Source organism: Festucalex cinctus, chromosome 13 (genome assembly GCF_051991245.1).
Source record: "Festucalex cinctus isolate MCC-2025b chromosome 13, RoL_Fcin_1.0, whole genome shotgun sequence".
NCBI lineage: Eukaryota > Metazoa > Chordata > Actinopteri > Syngnathiformes > Syngnathidae > Festucalex > Festucalex cinctus.
In genome coordinates, this window is record NC_135423.1 from 1,523,302 (window position 1) to 1,542,508 (window position 19,207).

The 19,207-nt window shown below is 38.7% G+C and overlaps 2 protein-coding genes across 4 annotated transcripts in view; one reads left to right on the forward strand and one right to left on the reverse strand.

The window, feature by feature from the left end:
- On the forward strand, positions 1–18,347 carry ngef (neuronal guanine nucleotide exchange factor). 2 transcript variants are annotated; one of them, XM_077541063.1, is made up of 15 exons: positions 1–757; positions 4,022–4,118; positions 5,688–6,002; positions 7,513–7,577; positions 8,387–8,625; positions 9,322–9,482; positions 9,604–9,756; positions 13,582–13,711; positions 13,815–13,889; positions 14,417–14,506; positions 15,191–15,354; positions 15,430–15,588; positions 16,261–16,340; positions 16,415–16,519; positions 17,452–18,347. In XM_077541063.1, the coding sequence occupies exons 1-15, from the start codon at positions 541–543 to the stop codon at positions 17,694–17,696; spliced, it is 2,295 nt and encodes a 764-aa protein (XP_077397189.1). In that variant the 5' UTR covers positions 1–540; the 3' UTR covers positions 17,697–18,347. The 2 variants fall into 2 exon arrangements, with proteins under 2 accessions (XP_077397189.1, XP_077397190.1); XM_077541064.1 differs by lacking the exon at positions 1–757 and adding an exon at positions 3,670–3,724.
- The window catches only part of LOC144033174 (ATP-binding cassette sub-family G member 4-like), a 27,971-nt gene continuing 17,071 nt past the window's right edge, over positions 8,308–19,207 (reverse strand). The window contains exons 16-17 of one of the 2 annotated variants that reach the window (XR_013287900.1): positions 15,123–15,659; positions 8,308–8,848 (exon numbers count right to left, since the gene is read on the reverse strand). The gene's annotated coding sequence lies outside the window, so the exon portion shown is untranslated. Of the gene's footprint in view, positions 8,849–15,027; positions 15,660–19,207 lie in introns of those variants that run through there. The other variant, XR_013287899.1, reaches the window with a different exon arrangement.

Sequence of the window (19,207 nt, forward strand, 5' to 3'; positions counted from 1 at the left end):
TTTTTGCTTTAAGGCGGAGTGGAGAATCTAAAATGGAGAACCACATTACACTGTAATCTGCCAGCGGTTCACTTTTCTGGTTCGGCAACAGAGGCAGGCAGGCAGGCCAGGTTGAGTTGAGGAATGTCAGCGCGTTAACAGGGTGGTGTAGCGAGAGGGACGGAGCCAAACAGAGGAGGGACAAAGAGCAGGAGAGGGAGAGCGAGTCATAAATGCAATAATTACAGCTTAGGTAGGAATAAGCAAAGCACTCTGGTCCCGCCGGCTGCCAGCGTAGCGAACAACAGGACCGAATGGAGAGGACCTAAGCAACATTTCTGTTTTGTTTTTGTTGCTTACGCTGCACTTCACAGCTCCTGATTGGGATTTATTTGTATTTTATTTTTAATGAATACAATCACGGATGCCAGTCATTTCTCAAGATGGATTTTCTTCTGGATTCTGGCTGATTAGGATGGATTATTTTCATACGGTTCCCTCCAAGTCTGTCTGAATATTCTGAGCACACTTGAAATCGAGAACTGCGATACGAAAGTCGGCATGTCTGTGGCTGCTCTGTTTCGGGGCATGTGGGGGACAAAATCCCAGGAAAGCTCTGACAAGCATCCCACCGCTCAGCCCAGCCACGAGCAGGACTACGACGACGACGACGACGACGAATCCAGGGTGGGCTTCAGCAGAGAACCGATTCGCAGGAACTCTCGCTTTTACCGTTCAATGAGGAAGAAGAGAATGGCCGCTTCTGAAAACTCAGACAGTAAGGAAACGTCGAATCGTCTCGCGATCTTGGGTTGCTTACCCACAATACATCGTGACTGACGGGTCAGTTTCTTAAAATTGTGGCCCACGGAACCACCAATAGGTCCCTGAGACACCACAAGTACAGTCCATGAGCGACTTAATATCAAATTCTTTTTTTGCAACACTGCCACAAACTACAAATACGCGTTTTAGTCACATCTTAGTCCTGTTTCGTGTTTGGTAAGTGCAAGTCGTTTTTGTTGTAGTAGTAGTGACCATTAAGTACAACTGTCAACAAACAGTTTTAGTTCTAACCTCATCCATGAAATTAGGCCACATCCATGTGAGAATATTTTCCAAAACACATCTTTTCATCCACAGGCTAATGTTGTTTTTGACCTTAATGAACTAACTACACTACACTAGAGTGTGAAGACTTTTCCAGAACTTCCTTCTCAGCATCTGTGTAGTGACGCATTTAAGCTGTATTCAACAATGGAACGGCAATCGGATGATGATGTCGCCTTACGTGTGTGTGTGTGGAATTCATTTCCCGCAATAACAGACTCAAAATATTTAAACATGATGTCGGGGTAGAGGCGGTCAAATGCACAACAAAGTCAACTGATGTGGCGTTTTCAGTCAATGGGTATTTTTTCTTTTTATATAAAATATAATTTTCTAAAAATCTATACGTGTATAACAGAGGTAGTCATAATAGTTTTATATTGATCAGTTGAGAAACCATCTAATCCAGTCCCTTTAAATTGAATGTACTGTAGAAATGAGAGACAATATACTTGTCAGGTCGACTATTCTTTACTCATGGCTTCGACTTCAGACGCCATATTGTGTCGCTCCGTGTCACTGTCATATTGGCAAATATATGCAGACGCTACTAAATGAGGAACAAAAGCTTTTGCCACGCAATCGACGGCAGCGCAAATCTGTGTGAGTTCAACCTGAGTAACCTGTTGGGTTAAAATAACACAATTGTCTGCGTAATAAGCTGAAATGTTCCACGTCAACATCTGACCTCATCAGACTGAGCAAAAAGAATTAGGAGTAAACGTTTACATTCAATTTGTTTTTTTTACTCACAGTTACAGACTAACTCAAAGTGAAATGAGGGAAATGCTTCATTTTGCTTGACCGTGTAAAGAAACCATTGTTCTCAAGAGGAATAAACCATTTTCACTGAGCCATACAAAACTTAAAGTGTTTGGGCTTGGACTTTGCCCAGCATAGAACAGGCCTCCACACGGTTATAAGCTGATAAAAATATAACCAGACTGACATGCGTTATATAAAGTCAGTACAAGTCATAAAAAGGCACTGAGGCCTGTCAAAGCGTTGTCCGAGATCTCTTGATAAGGTTGTTGATTTTGCAGCACAAACAGAAAAGTGCAAGCGCTTTTAATCAGATCATTTCTTCAACAAAGTCAACTTTCACTCAAAAATAAAACAAAAATACATGTGTATGCTGATCAAATTGTTTTGGTTTTTTTATATTCTGTACTTTGTTGGCATTTTGCCGTTTTGGACGACGACAGGAACTATTTTCCATTGAGAATGAAAAAGTAACCACAATTTAATTATTTGGACATTTTTACGCAACGAGAAAATGTTCAATGACGCCGTATTCGTCTGACACCAGATTTTTCACTCTACTCGTTATGCATTGATGACGCATCATTAACAGGTTCATGCATATTTTCTACGATAATTGTCAGGGAGTGTCACTTCTGCTGCCATTTAACAGCTTAATGTTTTAAGTACAAAGGAAAATGAGGGCCGCACCAAAAAATAATCATGTATATAATATATATAAAACTTGAACAATAATCTATATCGCGAGAGAATTTGGGGGTTGTCCTTAGACGTAGTGCCACTGAGACATTTTTGTCGTTCCCTTGTTAAAATTTTGACGTAACTCTCATAATTTTCTGACTTAATTACGTTTTTTGATAAGGCTGTTGTACCCATTTGCAATTGGCTGGCAACCAGTTCAGGGTGTACCCCGCCGAATGCCCAAAGCCAGCTGGGATAGGCTCCAGCAAACCCGCAACCCTTATGGAGGAGTAAGCGGTTAAGAAAATGGATGGATGGATGTTGTACCCATTGTTTTCTTGTATTTGCCCCGGTTTATCTGTCTATCTATCTCCTTATCCCCAAATCCAGGAGTGGGCAAACAGTCCTCGATTAGGCAAACAGTCCTTGGGAGTTTTGGATGATTTCCTTCTCCAACACAGCTGATATATATATATATATATATATATATATATATATATATATATATATATATATATATATATATATATATATATATATATATATATATATATATATATATATATAAAGTCCGATTGGGACTTTGCTGACAACGGCGGAACCGACGGCCGTCACGCCTCCGGCGTGTATATATATATATATATATATATATATATATCCTGGAGAAAACATCTGTTCAGACGATATGGTGGAATGATATTCAGGTTAGAGTTGTGCACTAGTGCACTCACTTACAGTACTAGGTGACATGCAGCAAGTTCACGCTGACTGACCTCCCACATACACTCCCCTCCAAAAGTATTAGAACAGTGAGTCCAATTCCTTTATTTTTGCTGCAATCTGGAAGAAAAAAAATGGGTTTGATGTCAGAAGATGAATAGGAGACCAAAAAAAAAAAAAAAAATCAATCATACTTTTACTGCTGGGCACTTACGATAGATCTGCATTTGACACACAAATTAGAAGGTAGCATTGTTTGTAGATCACATTTGTAGGTGAACAAAAGTACTGGAAGTTATTTGTTTTGGAAAAAGTTAGTCCGCTACAGTTGGCTGGCAACCAGTTCAGGGTGTACCCCGCCTACTGCCCAAAGCCGGCTGGGATAGGCTCCAGCACCCCTGCGAGCCTTGTGAGGAGTAAATGATTAAGAAGATGGATGGATGGAAGTTAGTCCGTACAGGCTCCTCAGTAGGTAAAGTGCTTGTACAGCTCGCAAGCTTAATGGTGTGACAGCATCTTTATAGCGGCTAGCTAGCTAGCTTGATGGCTTGCTAGCATATTTTTAAGTCCTGTTTTCTTTAATATGTTGAATATCGCGCACATATTACACGTGTTGAAAAACATTTGACTCGTCAATCCCATTGCAATATAATCACAGCAACACTGTAAATATTAACTGCTTTCGGCACTGACTGAGTTCAGCGAGCAAAAAAATGCTGTCATGTTGTGCTTCATTTCAATAAATTGTCTCTCTTTCTCTCCCTCCCAGGTTCTCCCAGGTCTGGAGTGGACAACACCACATCAGCAAGCTCTTATTCTTATACTTCTTCACCCCATAAATCACCGGAACTGTCTGTGGCTTCTCGGTGAGTTGACTTACCATGACTATCAAAACAATTGCGCATGTTGCATGTTGAAACAATCCGAGCAGACACGCGCTGAAGGCCATTAGATTTTCACCAAAATAGAAACAGCATTCAGTCTTGCGGTCAGGTCAGTCATCGAACGCCATGTCCCAGCTTCAAATTGTGAGTAAAGTTCTCTTTATCAAGTGAGCCTAAAACGAGTATATGAGTAGCCCATTTCCTGTTGCTATGTGCAACATTCAATTCAAACCGTAAATGTTACAACATTGTACACTCTCTGTGGCTTATTCTACCTTGTGATACGTGTTCTGTATTTGTAAAAGCTATAGTGCAGAAACAATGTTGTGAAGTCATCTTCCTGTTCTGACTCTCATTTAGTTACACATTACAAACTCCATTATCGCTGTCCTGTGAAAAACACTTTTTTTTCTTATTTTTTTTTTAATTATCTTTTTACATTTTTACGTTTATGGGATCATACTGAATGTTACGGAGACGTGGGTACGGTTTACTAAACTGTGGGTACAGATTAGCAACAAAAAATAAATAAAAAATTCAGACCCTGACACCAGAGGGGCTCCATAGAATGCAGACATCCCAAAAAACAGAAAAGAAAAAAAAAGAAAAAAAAAAGGTGTTTTTCACAGCACTGCCATGTTCTTTGAGATATCTTTCTTGACAGGTACCTTCAAGGCATGTTTATGTGAATATTTTTGAACACTGAGCACTCCCTTTAAATGATCATTAAGATTGCAAAAGGGGCGGAGGTATCCAGAAGTAGAACTCGTATACACCTTCAACTGGATTGTGAGAATTATATGAAATTAGTTGCACAGGCGTGGTCATTTACGCAAACTGCGTCATGTAAAAATGTCTTGCTGTATGCAGTCATTGCATGCAGCTTCACTGATGCTAGCTTAAATTGCACTTGTTTGTGAAGCTAACTACCTTGAGTTTTGTTTTGAGGAACTGTTGAGAAAAAAAAATACACTCTATTTTGATTGATTCAGGAATAGTACACACTCATGTTTGATTGTTGGCGCCTGTACTCCGATTCCTGCTCAATGGCTGTCATTTCTGACAATAGATAAATAAATAAACAAATAAATAAATAATAAGTTCAGACAAACTTTTATGTCTTCACAAGTCCCAACCCATAACTAGGCTAAGTGCAATTTGTGGAGAAATTGCGCGGGAATGCTGAAAGCTGAATGCTAATAGCGGAACGCTAAGATTTGAACGCATGTGAAATGCTTATGACGTAAATTGACAGATAAATTATGAAATGATAACCTCCTGGTTTCTGGACAATGCTCTCGTTTCACTGATTGTGGGAATGAATCAGTGAAACATTATGGCAATATTGTACAGAAATTCCAGCAATTAGTTGTATATGTGGCTCGACTTCTAGCACATCCATGAAAACAAACCAACAAATTACGCACATCGTGATTACACTTTGCTTTTGGAATTTCTGTTCCAAGCATGGCTTGGATAGTTATTCCACTAAAGTGGGCTTTTTTTGTGATAATGCAAGTCTGTGATTTCACCACATCTCCCTCATTCCAGAACTGTGTTGCCAAGCAATGGTGAGGCCAGCAGCCGATATTATTCTTTGTACAAGGATGCTGTGAATCAGGGAAGAGGAAGTGTGGGAGGAGGGAGCGCGGACATATCTGCTACCTCCTACCACCACCACCAGCACGGCGGCAGCGCTTTAACGGCCGACTCGATCTTATACCGGACTCACGCCATTCAAAGTGGTGACATTAAAAAGCTGTCTGAGCAAACGACCGCAGCCTGCACTGTACGCGACATTGGAAGTAGCATGAGTTCGGGAATGCCGAGCCCTGAGGGAGCCGACCGGGATAACTTCAACCACAGGTTTGTCCAAATTGCACTCAAAACAACAGGATATGGGGCAAATAATTCAAGCTTGTGGATTTCTGCTACAACTAAAATGATTTGAAAACCAGCACACGAGGAAAATCATGAGCAAACGTATACTTTTTTTTCCCCCTTATGTGCATAGCTATTTAATAAGCAGTGTTGTATTGAGAGTGAATGTTACTGAAAAGTAAGTAAAAACACAAATAACAGCGTGTGCTGTGACATAACAGCTTGCTGCACCATCGCCTCATTTAAATCCGCTGACACATAGTCAACATAATCATCCACCTGCTTGCCTTAACAAATACACTGCCAAAAAAAAAAAAAAAAAAAAAAAAGAATTATTTTTTCGAGGGTCAAATATATCTTCAACCTTTCTGGGTCACTGAATTGGTTCTATTTTATTGTATTTTATTTTTACAATTATTTGACTGATAATGTGCTTTGACAGTTCACAAAATGGACTTATACCAGGGGTGTCAAACATAAGGCCCGCTGACCGGATTAGGCCCGCAAAGGGGTTTAATCCGGCCCGCAAGATGATTTTGTACAGCTAAAAAAATAAAAAAATAAAAAATTGTAACTTTGGACTAATTAATCAGTCAGCCACAATCAAAATATATCCAATTTGTAACTTCACAAGCAGTCCTTGTACGGGGGGAATCGTCCTGGATGTCATTATTTTACACACAACTTAGTTACGGTTTGTTTATTGTTTATTTATTATATGTCAATTATTATTATTATTTATTCTTTTTTTTTTATCATAGACCGACAAATGTGTTAAATACGACACAAATTCAATTACTGCTAACACAAATAGATATGACGAGGATTAGCGTCCTTATAACATCATTAACTGCGCTACGCAATGCATTTTGGGAACAATATATATATGAAAAACAGGCAGATTTAACACTTCCAGGACTCTGTTCCATTTTTTGGAACAATATGATTATAGTTGAGCTCCGTAATTTAGGGCTGGCCTAGCAAAAATTTGCGTATAATTGACGGCAATCATTTTTAAGTTATGTACCGTTATTTTACCCACTTGGTAATATATTTTCCTCCATGCGGCCCCTGAGTTTGACACCCCTGTACTATACTAAAGGTTCATGGTTTGACGTCACTGCTAATACATTATTGCCTAATTATCTAAATATTTAATTGATTTTTTTTTTCTTGATTGAATCCCAAATAAAACATGATTTGAATATCGAATACTCTTTCACGATATTGCATCAAAAATGAAAAAATACTGATGGACGTGCTTGAAAAAGCAGATGCTTCATCAAAGTTGTTGCATAAAGAGAATAGCAACGTCACAGTTAGCTTATTATTTGAACTTCAAAAAAGGAGTACTGAATCACAGAAACTTGAACCAATTTGGGAAAAAAAAACAAAGTCGTTTTCTGATTTAGCAACAACAAAATATGCTCAAACTTTTTTTTTGGGCAACAAAATGCCTGTTGACCAGTATTGTCTTTCTGTTCTTTCTTTTCAGGTTGCTGAGCAATGGCTCTTACTCCAACACTCTCAGTCACAGTCTCAACATTGTCAAAAACATCGGTAAGATGTTTTGCTTGTTAAGAATAGTTAGGGGTGATATCAGAGGTATAGCTGATGAGTTAAGCGATTGTTGTTTACGCACAAATCTTCCACCCTGTGCGTTTTTCAGCTGCGTATTTTTTCCCACTCTTCTTATGTAACTTGCAATCCAGTTCGACGCCCACCAAACCAATCTGCAGTATATGACTGGGGGAGATTATGCAACACGCTCTTGTTTGTTTCGTCTCATTTTACCTTTTGGTATACACGCAGTCCATATACCCAGAGAAAAAAAAATAAAAAATCATTGAACTTTGAACCCACTGAAAAGAATTGGCGTGCTTCTTCAACTCCTACGTTGAATGCGCAACATCGTTGCTTCTGATCCATACAAAAGCCATCGTCAGTGTTTGGACAATGCAACGCTTCCAAATCATTCTTTTATTTTACCATTGGACAAACAAAATGCTTGAGTGATCTTGATGTGGCAGAACTTTCACAAAAAAAAAAAAAAGTCTTGACCTCTTCCCGATCGAACTAGAACAGAGATAACGCTCTCAAGTCCTACGTCAGTGACCTCTGACCTCAATTACTGTTCATCTGGATGAATATTCCCAGTGATAATACAAAATCATACGGAGCCCCTAAGGTGACATGGTAGAAAAAAAACAACAACTTTGCATTCCCTCGCAATCTTTGCGAGAGAACGCAAAGTTGTTTTTTCGCCTACCATGTCATCTTAGATGCGCCGTAAACACTTCTAGAAAAACGGGGATGTGCAAAAATTAAAATTCTACAAGCTAATGCCGTATTTGTATTTTGTTTTCCAGTCTTCTTGTATCAGGAATACCGAGATACATCAAAGAAGCAGGAGATTGAGGAAAGGCGCCAGCGTGAGAATCGCTTTCCTTCCGCCATTTCGAGAGGGTCCAATGTCTCTTCCCCTCCAGCGTTACAGCTGCAGCTGAGGAACAATGCCCGTGCGCTGAGCTTGTGGCAGAATCTGGAAGTGGTGCAAGCCAGTGGGCTACTCACCCAGTTGCCACAAAAGGAAATTATAATGCAAGAGGTGATTTAAAGATCCCCTGTTATGACACCAATCATCCTCTGAACTTCCTGATACTGTATCAAAAGAAATGTTCACGAAATTGTACCTTGTTGTAGAGTTGCAGTCTCCACTAGGAAGGTCTACTGTTATAGCCTAGCATCAAACGAGCGGATTTTGGTGGGCGTGGACAAGTCTCATCTTTTCCGTGTGCTCCTGTTTACAAACGGAGTCTTCACGTCTGCACCTGAAGGAATATTGGCTCATTAGTTTCAATAGTTGGTATCGATCCCGGGATAAGTGAAAGATGTTCTGCTAATCTGCGTTTGTATTGTCCCAAATTCCTCAAGCAGTCGTCAGTTAAATGTTTGCCACGAACCGTCAGGGCTGCTAATCCTCCTCCCGACCGGGTTCAGCTACTGGGTTTGACACCCCCGTACCGGTCGAACCATAAGTCGTACGGGGAAAATGAACACATCCCCGGTCCGGAGAAAATTGTGAGGGTGGAGTTCGCGCTGAGCTAGTGACGTGTAAAACCGAAAAAGGTGGGGTTAATGACATGTAAAACCGACCTGCTGAAACTGCCCATTTGAGAGTGCTGTTTGAGCTAATGTGATACACAGTTTCCTCTCCAACGATAACCTCCTGGATTCACTTGATTGTATTATGACTAGGGCACTATATGACACAGGATTTTTTTATTTATTTTTTTCTGTCCAGGCCATGTTTGAGCTTATTACTTCAGAGGCATCCTACTACAAGAGTTTGGAGATTCTAGAAACCCACTTCCTTCGTAACCCTTCTTTAATAAACACTCTCAGCCAATCTGATATGCACTTTCTCTTCTCCAACATCGAAGAAGTCATGAAAGCCAGTGAACGGTAGGATAACGCTTTGCTTAGCACAAATCGCTGCAGGTCATCTTATTTAATCCATTTCAGAAAACAGACTTTTTTTTTTTTTTTGTTAGTCGTCACTCATCAGCTGTTTTGATGTTTTTAGGTTCCTGATGGATCTCGAACACCGAATCGAGAAGTCCATTGTGATTTCGGATGTGTGTGACATTGTTTACAACCACGCTGTTGGCCACTTCAGCGTCTTCATCAAGTACGTCATTAACCAGGTGTACCAGGAGAAGAACTACAGGCGAATTTTGTGAGTATTATTCATCATTATTCCTAGTTATTTGTTGCATTCTGCACTGTAGTTCTTTTCAATATCAATAAGGTTTGTTTGTTCACACCCTGTAAAAAAATGAAGTTGACATTTTTGTGGTTCACAAAAAAGTACACCATTGTACTTTTAGGTCTGCACATAGCCACAAGGGTATTACTGACTTATATACCCCCAAAAATAGAATTTAATAGATTGGGAATATACATGCAACCCACATATTTTTGGCTCGGAAACAATCATACTTTGTACATATAATTAAACCATCCCTGTTTCCAACATGGAGGGGTTTCCAGTATTTGATTAGCGGATTTGAAAAAGCTCCAGTCATGTGATCAGAGAGAGAGAGAGAAAATGCATAGTTCTTCAGATAATAACACTGGAATTTGCATAATTCAAGTGTGTGACCTGTGGTGGTGGTGGTGGGGTTGTGGGGGGTGGCGGAATCAGCTAGCGCGCATGAGTGAAATAGGAGTAACACTTATCTTAATAACAGCAGCTTTGTTTTGGATAATGGCAACTGTGACGGGCGTGGTTACCTTTCAATTAGTGTATACCGCTTCTCATCAAACGCATAGCAGAACCAGTGTAGATGTTCCCACGCACTGCACAAGACAGATCGCAAAAAATGCACCAAAACTCACATGCTATTATTTTTTCGTATAAAAGTTTGCTGATGTAAATGACATCCATCAAGTTTCGTCCTGACTAATTTATGATGTACCCAGTTTCAGAATAGACGGCTTCCTTGTGATCCCAAACAGAACAACCAAAATACAATAGAAATAGGTGCACTTATGTCAATTAAATTGAGTTGGAGAAGTTGGATTACACTCATAAAAGTGTGAGGAATTCCACATTGTTACATAACAGCACATAGTCAATTGTGTCAGTTATATCAGCCTGAGAAGGAGATGAACCGACCGAGGGAAACAAAACTAGGGATAGACCGATTATCGGCGCCGATATTTAGCATTTTGAGAAATATCGGCATCGGCCATTTTGACGAATCATATGGCCGATAATAGATCCATTTTTTTTTTTAAGTGTTAACTTCAGGAAACTAATTTGAATGTAAATGTTTTAAAAAAGTTTTTATTTTCATTTTTGTCGACCCTGGGAACTCTCTGCACCTTCTGTTTTTGGTTGAAATTAAAACTGAGATAAGTAAAAATTTAATACTTTGGATATTTTTAAATTTTGGAAGACTTTTATTTCGTGTAGAAAAAAAACCCTTAAAAATATTTTACTAACCCTAAAAGTTGCTCAATAAACATATGCTTTAAAAAAAAAAATAAAAAAAAAAATAAAAAAGATAAGAGCTGGAGTTTGTATTTTTTCCAAATTTTGATGTCCCTTTTTAGTGAAAATGAATATCGGCTCCAAATATCGGTTATCGGCATCCTTCACTACTAATAATTGGTATCGGTATTGGGCCCGAAAAAACCTTATCGGTCTATCTCTAAACAAAACAAAACAAGGTGACTAATCATCAAGTCACTGTCTTGTACTCAAACATTTTATTCAGGCAGGCTGACAGTTTTCACTGGAATTAATTCCAGCGCAGTATATTGACTGGATTCTTGCTAAAAAGCAAATGTGCTTGCTTGCTTGTTTGTTTGTTTGGTGGCTAGTGAAACATTTTCCCTATAGTCGTGTCAAGAGATCAAACCTGTATCGCTTGTTGACATACCATCTTCTCGAATGTCTCGGCATCTCACTTTTGTCATTCTTGGCAGCGTGTTTAAATTAGTTTGCCAGTGTTTTCCCACAAAGGATATAATAGTCTCTATAAGTGAACAGTTTCTTCGCTTAGACCTCACCTTTATGAGTAAAGAGGTGTCATCTGGTAGATCGATCGCTCTGTCTTTTGCTCAATCTATGTGGCTGTAGCAGGCATGTACTTTTATGAAACTCAGTGGCGCTAATGTTATTGGTTTAGGCTTGCGTGGCTTCCTCTGAGATGGTTGGGTGGTTAAAAAACAAAACTGCTGTTTCAATTGTAAAGTTCCAAAAGTTTGACTGACATTGTAAAACAATTAACAGTATTATTAGTACCGTGGTTCAGCGTAGACCCAAAGTAGGCCTACCTGTCTCTGTCAGTCAAGCACAACCTATCAAATAACCTATCATCATCCTTATGAAGACAGCTGTTTACATGATGCGTGTAAGCGAGTGCAAAGACACAAAATATCAGACGTTAAGGTTAAATCCTGGCTGAAGGTGTCCGAGCCAAACAGCCGTGAGCAGTGTCTGTCTTTCTCGCTTTTTCTTAACTGGAAAAACGAGGTTGACAGTGAGTGACGTCAATATTCAGTGGAACTGAATGCTGTGTCGTTTTGTTTTGGCGTAACTATGGCGTCACCACAAGCGGGGAAATTACTGTACTCTTGTGTGTACGGTTTGAAATGAACTGCATCACTATTTGACAATCAGTAAACACGTTTTACACATCCGTTCAGCTGGTACAGCGGCGAAACAAAACAAACTGAAGAAACGTTGCACAGCTGATGTAAAGGTTGAGCAGGGAAGGGAAAATTCAGAGAGGGAGTGGTCTGGAAGAGCCGGCTTTTAAAGTCAAAGGCGCACCTACCCGACAGGTGTGTCTGAGCCCACACGGTGAAACTGGCGCTTGGGGAAAGATTGAACACAAGAGATTATATGCAATCACATTGCACCTTGCTCTCATGATACTCAGACGGACATTGATAGATAGATAGATAGATAGATAGATAGATAGATAGATAGATAGACTGTAGGGTGGGGATGGACAAAGACGTATGGCAGCATGCATCATCAATTGAACAAGCGCTGAAATAAAGCCAAGTCACAGGTGGTGCCACAAGCTAGCTGTAATACTAATTATTGTAGCTACGTTACTGCAAAGTGGTACACCCAGAATGCTGCGCCCTGATATGTGTGAATTTCTACATTGGGTGTGTCGCCAATGCTTGATCAGCATAGTGGGTGAAGGGTGTGACGTAGCTGCTGTGTGATGTGTTAAACCACTACTCAATGCCAGCTTTTCGTTGGTTGATTTTTATTAGATTTTTCTTATTACACAGGTCAAAATAAGTGGATTGGTATTGCTGTTTGCTAGACAAAATTTGCATTATGTGCCTCAATAAAACTCATTGAATATGCAGAAATGAGGATCAAACTTTTTTTTTTTTTTTTTTTTAAAGATTTTCCAATCAAAACACACTTGCATCACCTACACATGAGAAGTAGGATGTGGAAGAAAATGTTCAGTACGCACGGACGTATATTATAATGGACGAGCAGTCTGGCCTCTGTTGGTTGAAGCCACAGGCAGCCATCTTGCATTCCCCGTTTCTGACAACTACAGTTCGATTTTTGCTGAAAACAATGTTATCTGCACGTGTTACGCCAGGATCCCTTTATGGATTAATGAGAGCCACTCAAAGAACCAACTTTACTTTGAGCATCGACCGTTCTCATTTTTGGTCTCAGTGTTCTGAATTGCTCCTCGAATAAAGTCTTTGATTACATTATTTTGAACCTTGCATTACTTTTACTATTATTATTATTATTATGTCTTTCATTCATAAAGCCTTACCAACAATTGTGTCCGTGTTTAAGGAGGTTATGGGTTGTTTGCTAGTTTGGATTGACAAATCTTCCTGTCAAATATATGTGTTCTTCAAATTAACAGACGGTTTTTCACCACAGCTGAGTAAACAAACTCACCCTTCAACTATTGGAGGAAATGTAGTACTGGTGTTAACTAAGCAGAGACCTTATTTTCTTAAGCTTGTGGTACCATGAACATGCGCGTCTTTCCAGAGAGGGAAACCAGGCATTCCGGGAGACCATGGCGGTATTGGAGAACCATCCGTGTGTCCGAGGTCTGTCCTTCACATCGTTCCTCATCCTTCCTTTCCAGAGGATCACAAGGCTCAAGTTGCTTGTTCAAGTGTGTACAGTAGACTGACTTGATTCAATGTTACAGTAACAGTTATAGTTTTGGAATGCTTGTATCACTTTTCTTTTTTGTTACTTTTTTTTTTCCCACATAGAATATCCTGAAAAATGCTGAAGAACACTCTGAGAGGGAAGCAAATGCAATTAAAGCTCACCAGCGACTTGAGCAGGTAAGCATTCGGGATGTAACGATATCCAAACATCACCATACAATATTATCACGATATGAAGGTCAAGATACGATAATTATCACAATATTGTGGTGGGGGTGGCGATATTTAAATTCAATAATTGTGAATATAAATTTAAAAGATTCTTAATTGTCTTCAAGTGCAATGAGTCAGGTCTTTCATAAATGTAAGAAAATACTTTAAGATAACAGTAAGATACACCTCCACCCCCCAAAATAAAGTCCTTTAAAACTGTATTTTCTTATGAATTTATGGGAAAAATAGATATATATATAAAATAGATTCATGGTTTATGAATTGATATTGGGCTTGAAAATTGTTACCACACATAGTAACAATAAAGTAAAGAAAGAATAATCATACATAAAACCTCTGACACATAATAATGATTTTAAAGTGCTATTTAATTCTGTCAGAATAAGAAACCATTAACAAGTAATAGAATAATACTAATGATTTTTCATTGAATGATATATCCTTTGTGTGTGTCGGTGTGTTTCCTACAGATTGTGAAAGAGTGCAACGAAGGTGTCCGAAAAATGAGTCGCACAGAGGAGCTTATCAGCATTGAAAAGACTTTAGAGTTTAAAACCAAGGTAAAGAACTGTAACTGTACGTCTTTCGTCTGGCCTTTTAACCGCACATTCACAAAACGACTATGTTCCTGTTCTGTTGCACTGATTTCACTTATTTTGGTATAAAAGGGATAGTTTGTGTTTTTGGACATGATTATTTTGGGATCGGCCAGTCGTCCCTGCGGCGTCTCCATCTTGTCCAGAATGCTGCTGCTCGTCTCCTTAACTGGTGTCTGTAAGAGGGAACACATAACCCCTATTCTGGCCTCTCTTCACTGGCTGCCCGTGAAAACTTCCATTTGTTTTCAAATCCCTCAATGGTCTTGCACCACCTAATCTCGCCGAGCTCTTGCACCCCTACACACCTGCCCGCTACCTCAGGTCAGCAGACCAGACTCAATTGGAGGTATCGAAGTCTAAGCGGAGGCTTAGAGGAGATCGAGCCTTTGCTGTCGCCGGTCCCTCCCTTCGGAACGACCTGCCACTAAATATTAGGCAATCCCCCTCTTTATCCTCTGTGTTCCCTCGCAAAGATTGCGAGGGAACACACAGTTTTGTTTTTTTTCTACCATGTCACCTTACGGGCTCCGTTATGTTTCTGCATTTAATGATCACTCACCCATGGGTGCACACTCACCTGAGATGCTGTGACGCAGGCCAGAAACACGTATCGTATTTGGCAAACCTTCCTGTCTTTCCTTGTAGTCTGTGCCCATCATCTCCCACTCCCGCTGGCTGCTCAAGAAAGGCGAGGTGCAGCTCATGGCGGGACCCAAGAGCACCAGGACATTGCGAAGCCGCAAGCTTTACCAACCCGTCGTCCTGTTCCTGTTCAACAACCTGTTGCTGGTCACCAAGCGCAGCTCGAGGTAAGCGTCCTTGAAATCCGTCTCATTTGGAATGCAATCGGTCAGTCTCCGGTCCTGAACACGTTGCCTTTCCAGTGGGGACAAGTTTCAGGTTCTTGACTCCTGCACACGTGCTATGCTGAGGACTGAAGATCTCGAGGACCAAGGTCAGGTGCTGGCGTACGTCTTCAATCTTAAGTTGCTGGAGAACCAAGAGGACCGTCAAGTCAGCTACATGCTCAAGACGTCAAGCATGTAAGTTGCTGAATCGCTTATCGGAACGTTTAAAAGACTGCTTATCACTTCTTCTTCCATGGATGGAGAAACTGTGTGAAAAACGACAGACACATTTTCAGAATCGAGCAGATTACATTTTGCCAATTTACATGGTTGTGTAATTTCACACTTGATGAGTGGGTAGGCACAATTGACACCCAAACATTTTCAAAACAAGCAAATAAAAGTCCAAGTTCCATCAAATGTCCCCTTTGGTAATCTGGGAATATATAAGGAATCAAGTTGTTACTTTCACATCTTATGACGTGGTGGTGGGGAGAGGAGGAGGTGCTCGAAACGGTATTTAATCAAAACTAAAGGGCCAAAAGCCTTGCGATTGGTTGGCAACCAGTTCAGGGTGTACCATATCTACTGCTCGAAGCTGGCTGTGATTGGCTCCGGCGCCCCGCGACCCATGTGAGGAATAAGCGATTACGAAAATGGAAGGATGGGTAAACAAGGTTGGTTCAGTAATAATTTAAAAAAAAAAAAAAAAAAAAACGGAAAATCCAAAAGTCCAAAACAAGATTCCAAGTAACAAAGGGACACACGAACAACGATCGTGCATGTCCGTGTAACGTAACGCGTAATATAAGTAACAAGATAAGTAAAAGTTTGGAGTTTTTCTAATGAATTCAAACCTGTGGGCAGGAGTGATAAACTTCGATGGATGTGTACACTGACTCCAAACCCGCGCACTCGTTTTATGTCGACCAGCGCACACCAATCAGGTGAGATATCAAATTACACAAACAATTAACACGCAAATATGACGCTAATGCGAACCTATCGACTGTGATTTTAGACTCTTTGCAGGTGCAATGTATTCAGTCGTACTCCTCTCAGGAGCCGGACGAACTCTCCATTGAGATGGCCGACGTTTTGAATCTTTTGGAGAGGACGGATGATGGTATGTGGCCTCAAGTCACCTTCAATATGGCTCGGTGTTATGGAGGACCAAAACTGCCAAAATTCAAAATAAATAAATGATTAAGTAAATAAATAAATGACTAAATAAATAGATAAATAAATGACTAAATAAATAAATAAATAAATACATGACTTAAAGTGAAAATAAAAACGGATTTATTTCCATTTATACATTTTTTATATATAGTTTCGAATTATATATTTTTTATATTCATTTTTATTTTCACTTTTAGACATTTATTTATTTATTTATTTAGTCATTTATTTATTTTGAATTTTTTGTATGGAGGACCAAAACTGCCAAAATTCAAAATAAATAAATGACTAAGTAAATAAATAAATGACTAAATAAATAGATAAATAAATGACTAAATAAATAAATGACTAAATAAATACATAAATAAATACATGACTTAAAGTGAAAATAAAAACGGATTTATTTCCATTTATATATTTTTTATATATAGTTTCGAATTATATATTTTTTATATTCATTTTTATTTTCACTTTTAGACATTTATTTATTTATTTATTTAGTCATTTATTTATTTTGATTTTTTTTGTATGGAGGACCAAAACTGCCAAAATTCAAAATCAATGAATGACTAAATAAATAACTAAACAAATGACTAAGTAAATAAATGACTAAATAAATAAATAATAGATAAATAAATAAATCACAAAATAAATAAATAAATGACAAAGTAAAATCAAAAACGGATTTATTTCCATTCATATTTATTTTTTGGATATAATTTTCAAATGTTTTTTATATTAGTTTTTATTTTCACTTTTAGTCATTTATTATTATTATAATTATTATTATTATTACTTTAATTTTGGCAGTTTTGGTCCTCCATACCAGTGTTACCGATTATTAGTGAGCGTTGCATCTTTTTGGGTTGCGCCCAGGCTGGATGATGGGGGAAAGGCTCCACGACGGCGAAAGAGGATGGTTCCCTAGCCGACTCGTGGAGGAGATCCAGAGTCAGGAGGTGCGAGCTCAGAACCTGAGAGAAGCGTTCAAGGTTCATCACGCTCAAGAAGGAGGCGGAGCGCTGCAGAGCGGCGCAAGGATTGGCTTAAGAGGGGGGAGACCCATGCCAAAGGTCTCCAGCCTCTTCACTTCCTGGAATGACCAGATGAGCAAGAAGTAGAAGATGCATCGAGTCCTTTGAAATCTTGAACTACGGGGCAGATGACTTTCAAGCGTCGACTGTCTTGCTCTCAGTGGCCCCTTTTACACCGAGATGGCGGCAAATTCACACATCAGAGCTATAACAGAAGAGATTTTGCCGCGACCGTGTGCTACTAATAGAAATATGGCTGCATCTTTTAGCCATTGATACAGCAATTTCATTCATTCATAAAATTGAGTTACATTTAAAAAGATGTACTGGGAAAAAAAAGAAGAAAAAGTGTTGTTCATTTTTCTGCCACTAGATGGCATAATTGCATTTTTACGATAATGGTGACAGTTCAGTGAATTTTTTTTCATATTAAGAGTAATCTTTAACATGAAGTAATTTATGAAATTCTCTACATTTTTTTACAATCTGATCCCAGTCTCCACAAATATATGCATTATTAATAAATGCATTACTGCTAAATTTTGACTGGACATGTTTGCTGCGTTCGCGAGTGGAATTGTTACTTTACAAGTAAGGGGCGGTCACTAATCGTGCGTTAAAAAAAAAAATTAGTGGCATTAAAGGAACTTTAAATTACCTCAAAATTAATGCACTAATTTTTGACACCTCATATATATATATATATATATATATATATATATATATATATATATATATATATATATATATATATATATATATATATATATATATATATATATATATACACATATATACACACACACACACATATATACACATATATATATATATATATATATATATGCATTTTGATTTTGATGGGTGATCGTTCGGTGTGCGGCTGGCTTCTCTGTTATGGCTCTGATATTACCTCCAAACATGGAATATTGCCAAGATGACTTAGTCCCCGCCCCCTCATTCCATCTCGGTGCCGTTAATACACGGAAAACGAACGTCTTTCATAGGCAGTGTAAAAGTGGCTCGTGATTACAGATCAATCCAAACGACTCAAGTAAAGTTGCATGGCTCACAATTTTTTTTGTTTTTGTTTCGTTCTGCTCTTAATATGGTGTGTAATAAATGAAGAAACTACATTTGATAAAAAAAGAAAAAAAAAAGAAAACGTACTTGAGGGTCCAATGGTCGATACCCACGAATTTTGTTGTAGTTAATTTATTGTGAAGATACTGTAAATGTCCCTCAGATGCATGGGCAGGGTTTAACCATTTAATTGTGTTCCTTCATTTCATGATAAAAAAAAAAAATGCTGAGTAAATATTATATGAAAAGCACCATTGATTACCCAAGTGTCTTTCTATGACTATTGACAAAAAGTGATTCAGCAAAATGTATTTGGGATGCATGTGTGACTCCTTGATCCCCCCCCCAAAAAAAAAATCCTTCTGGGATGAAAATATACAAAAAAACAAAACAAAACAAAAACATAAAACATTTGCATCATTTCTATTTGAACTTTTAGGAAAAAGCCACACAAATGCAGATGATAAATTCTTGTTGTATTGCATTTGGATGTAAATGTGTATAATTTAATATGA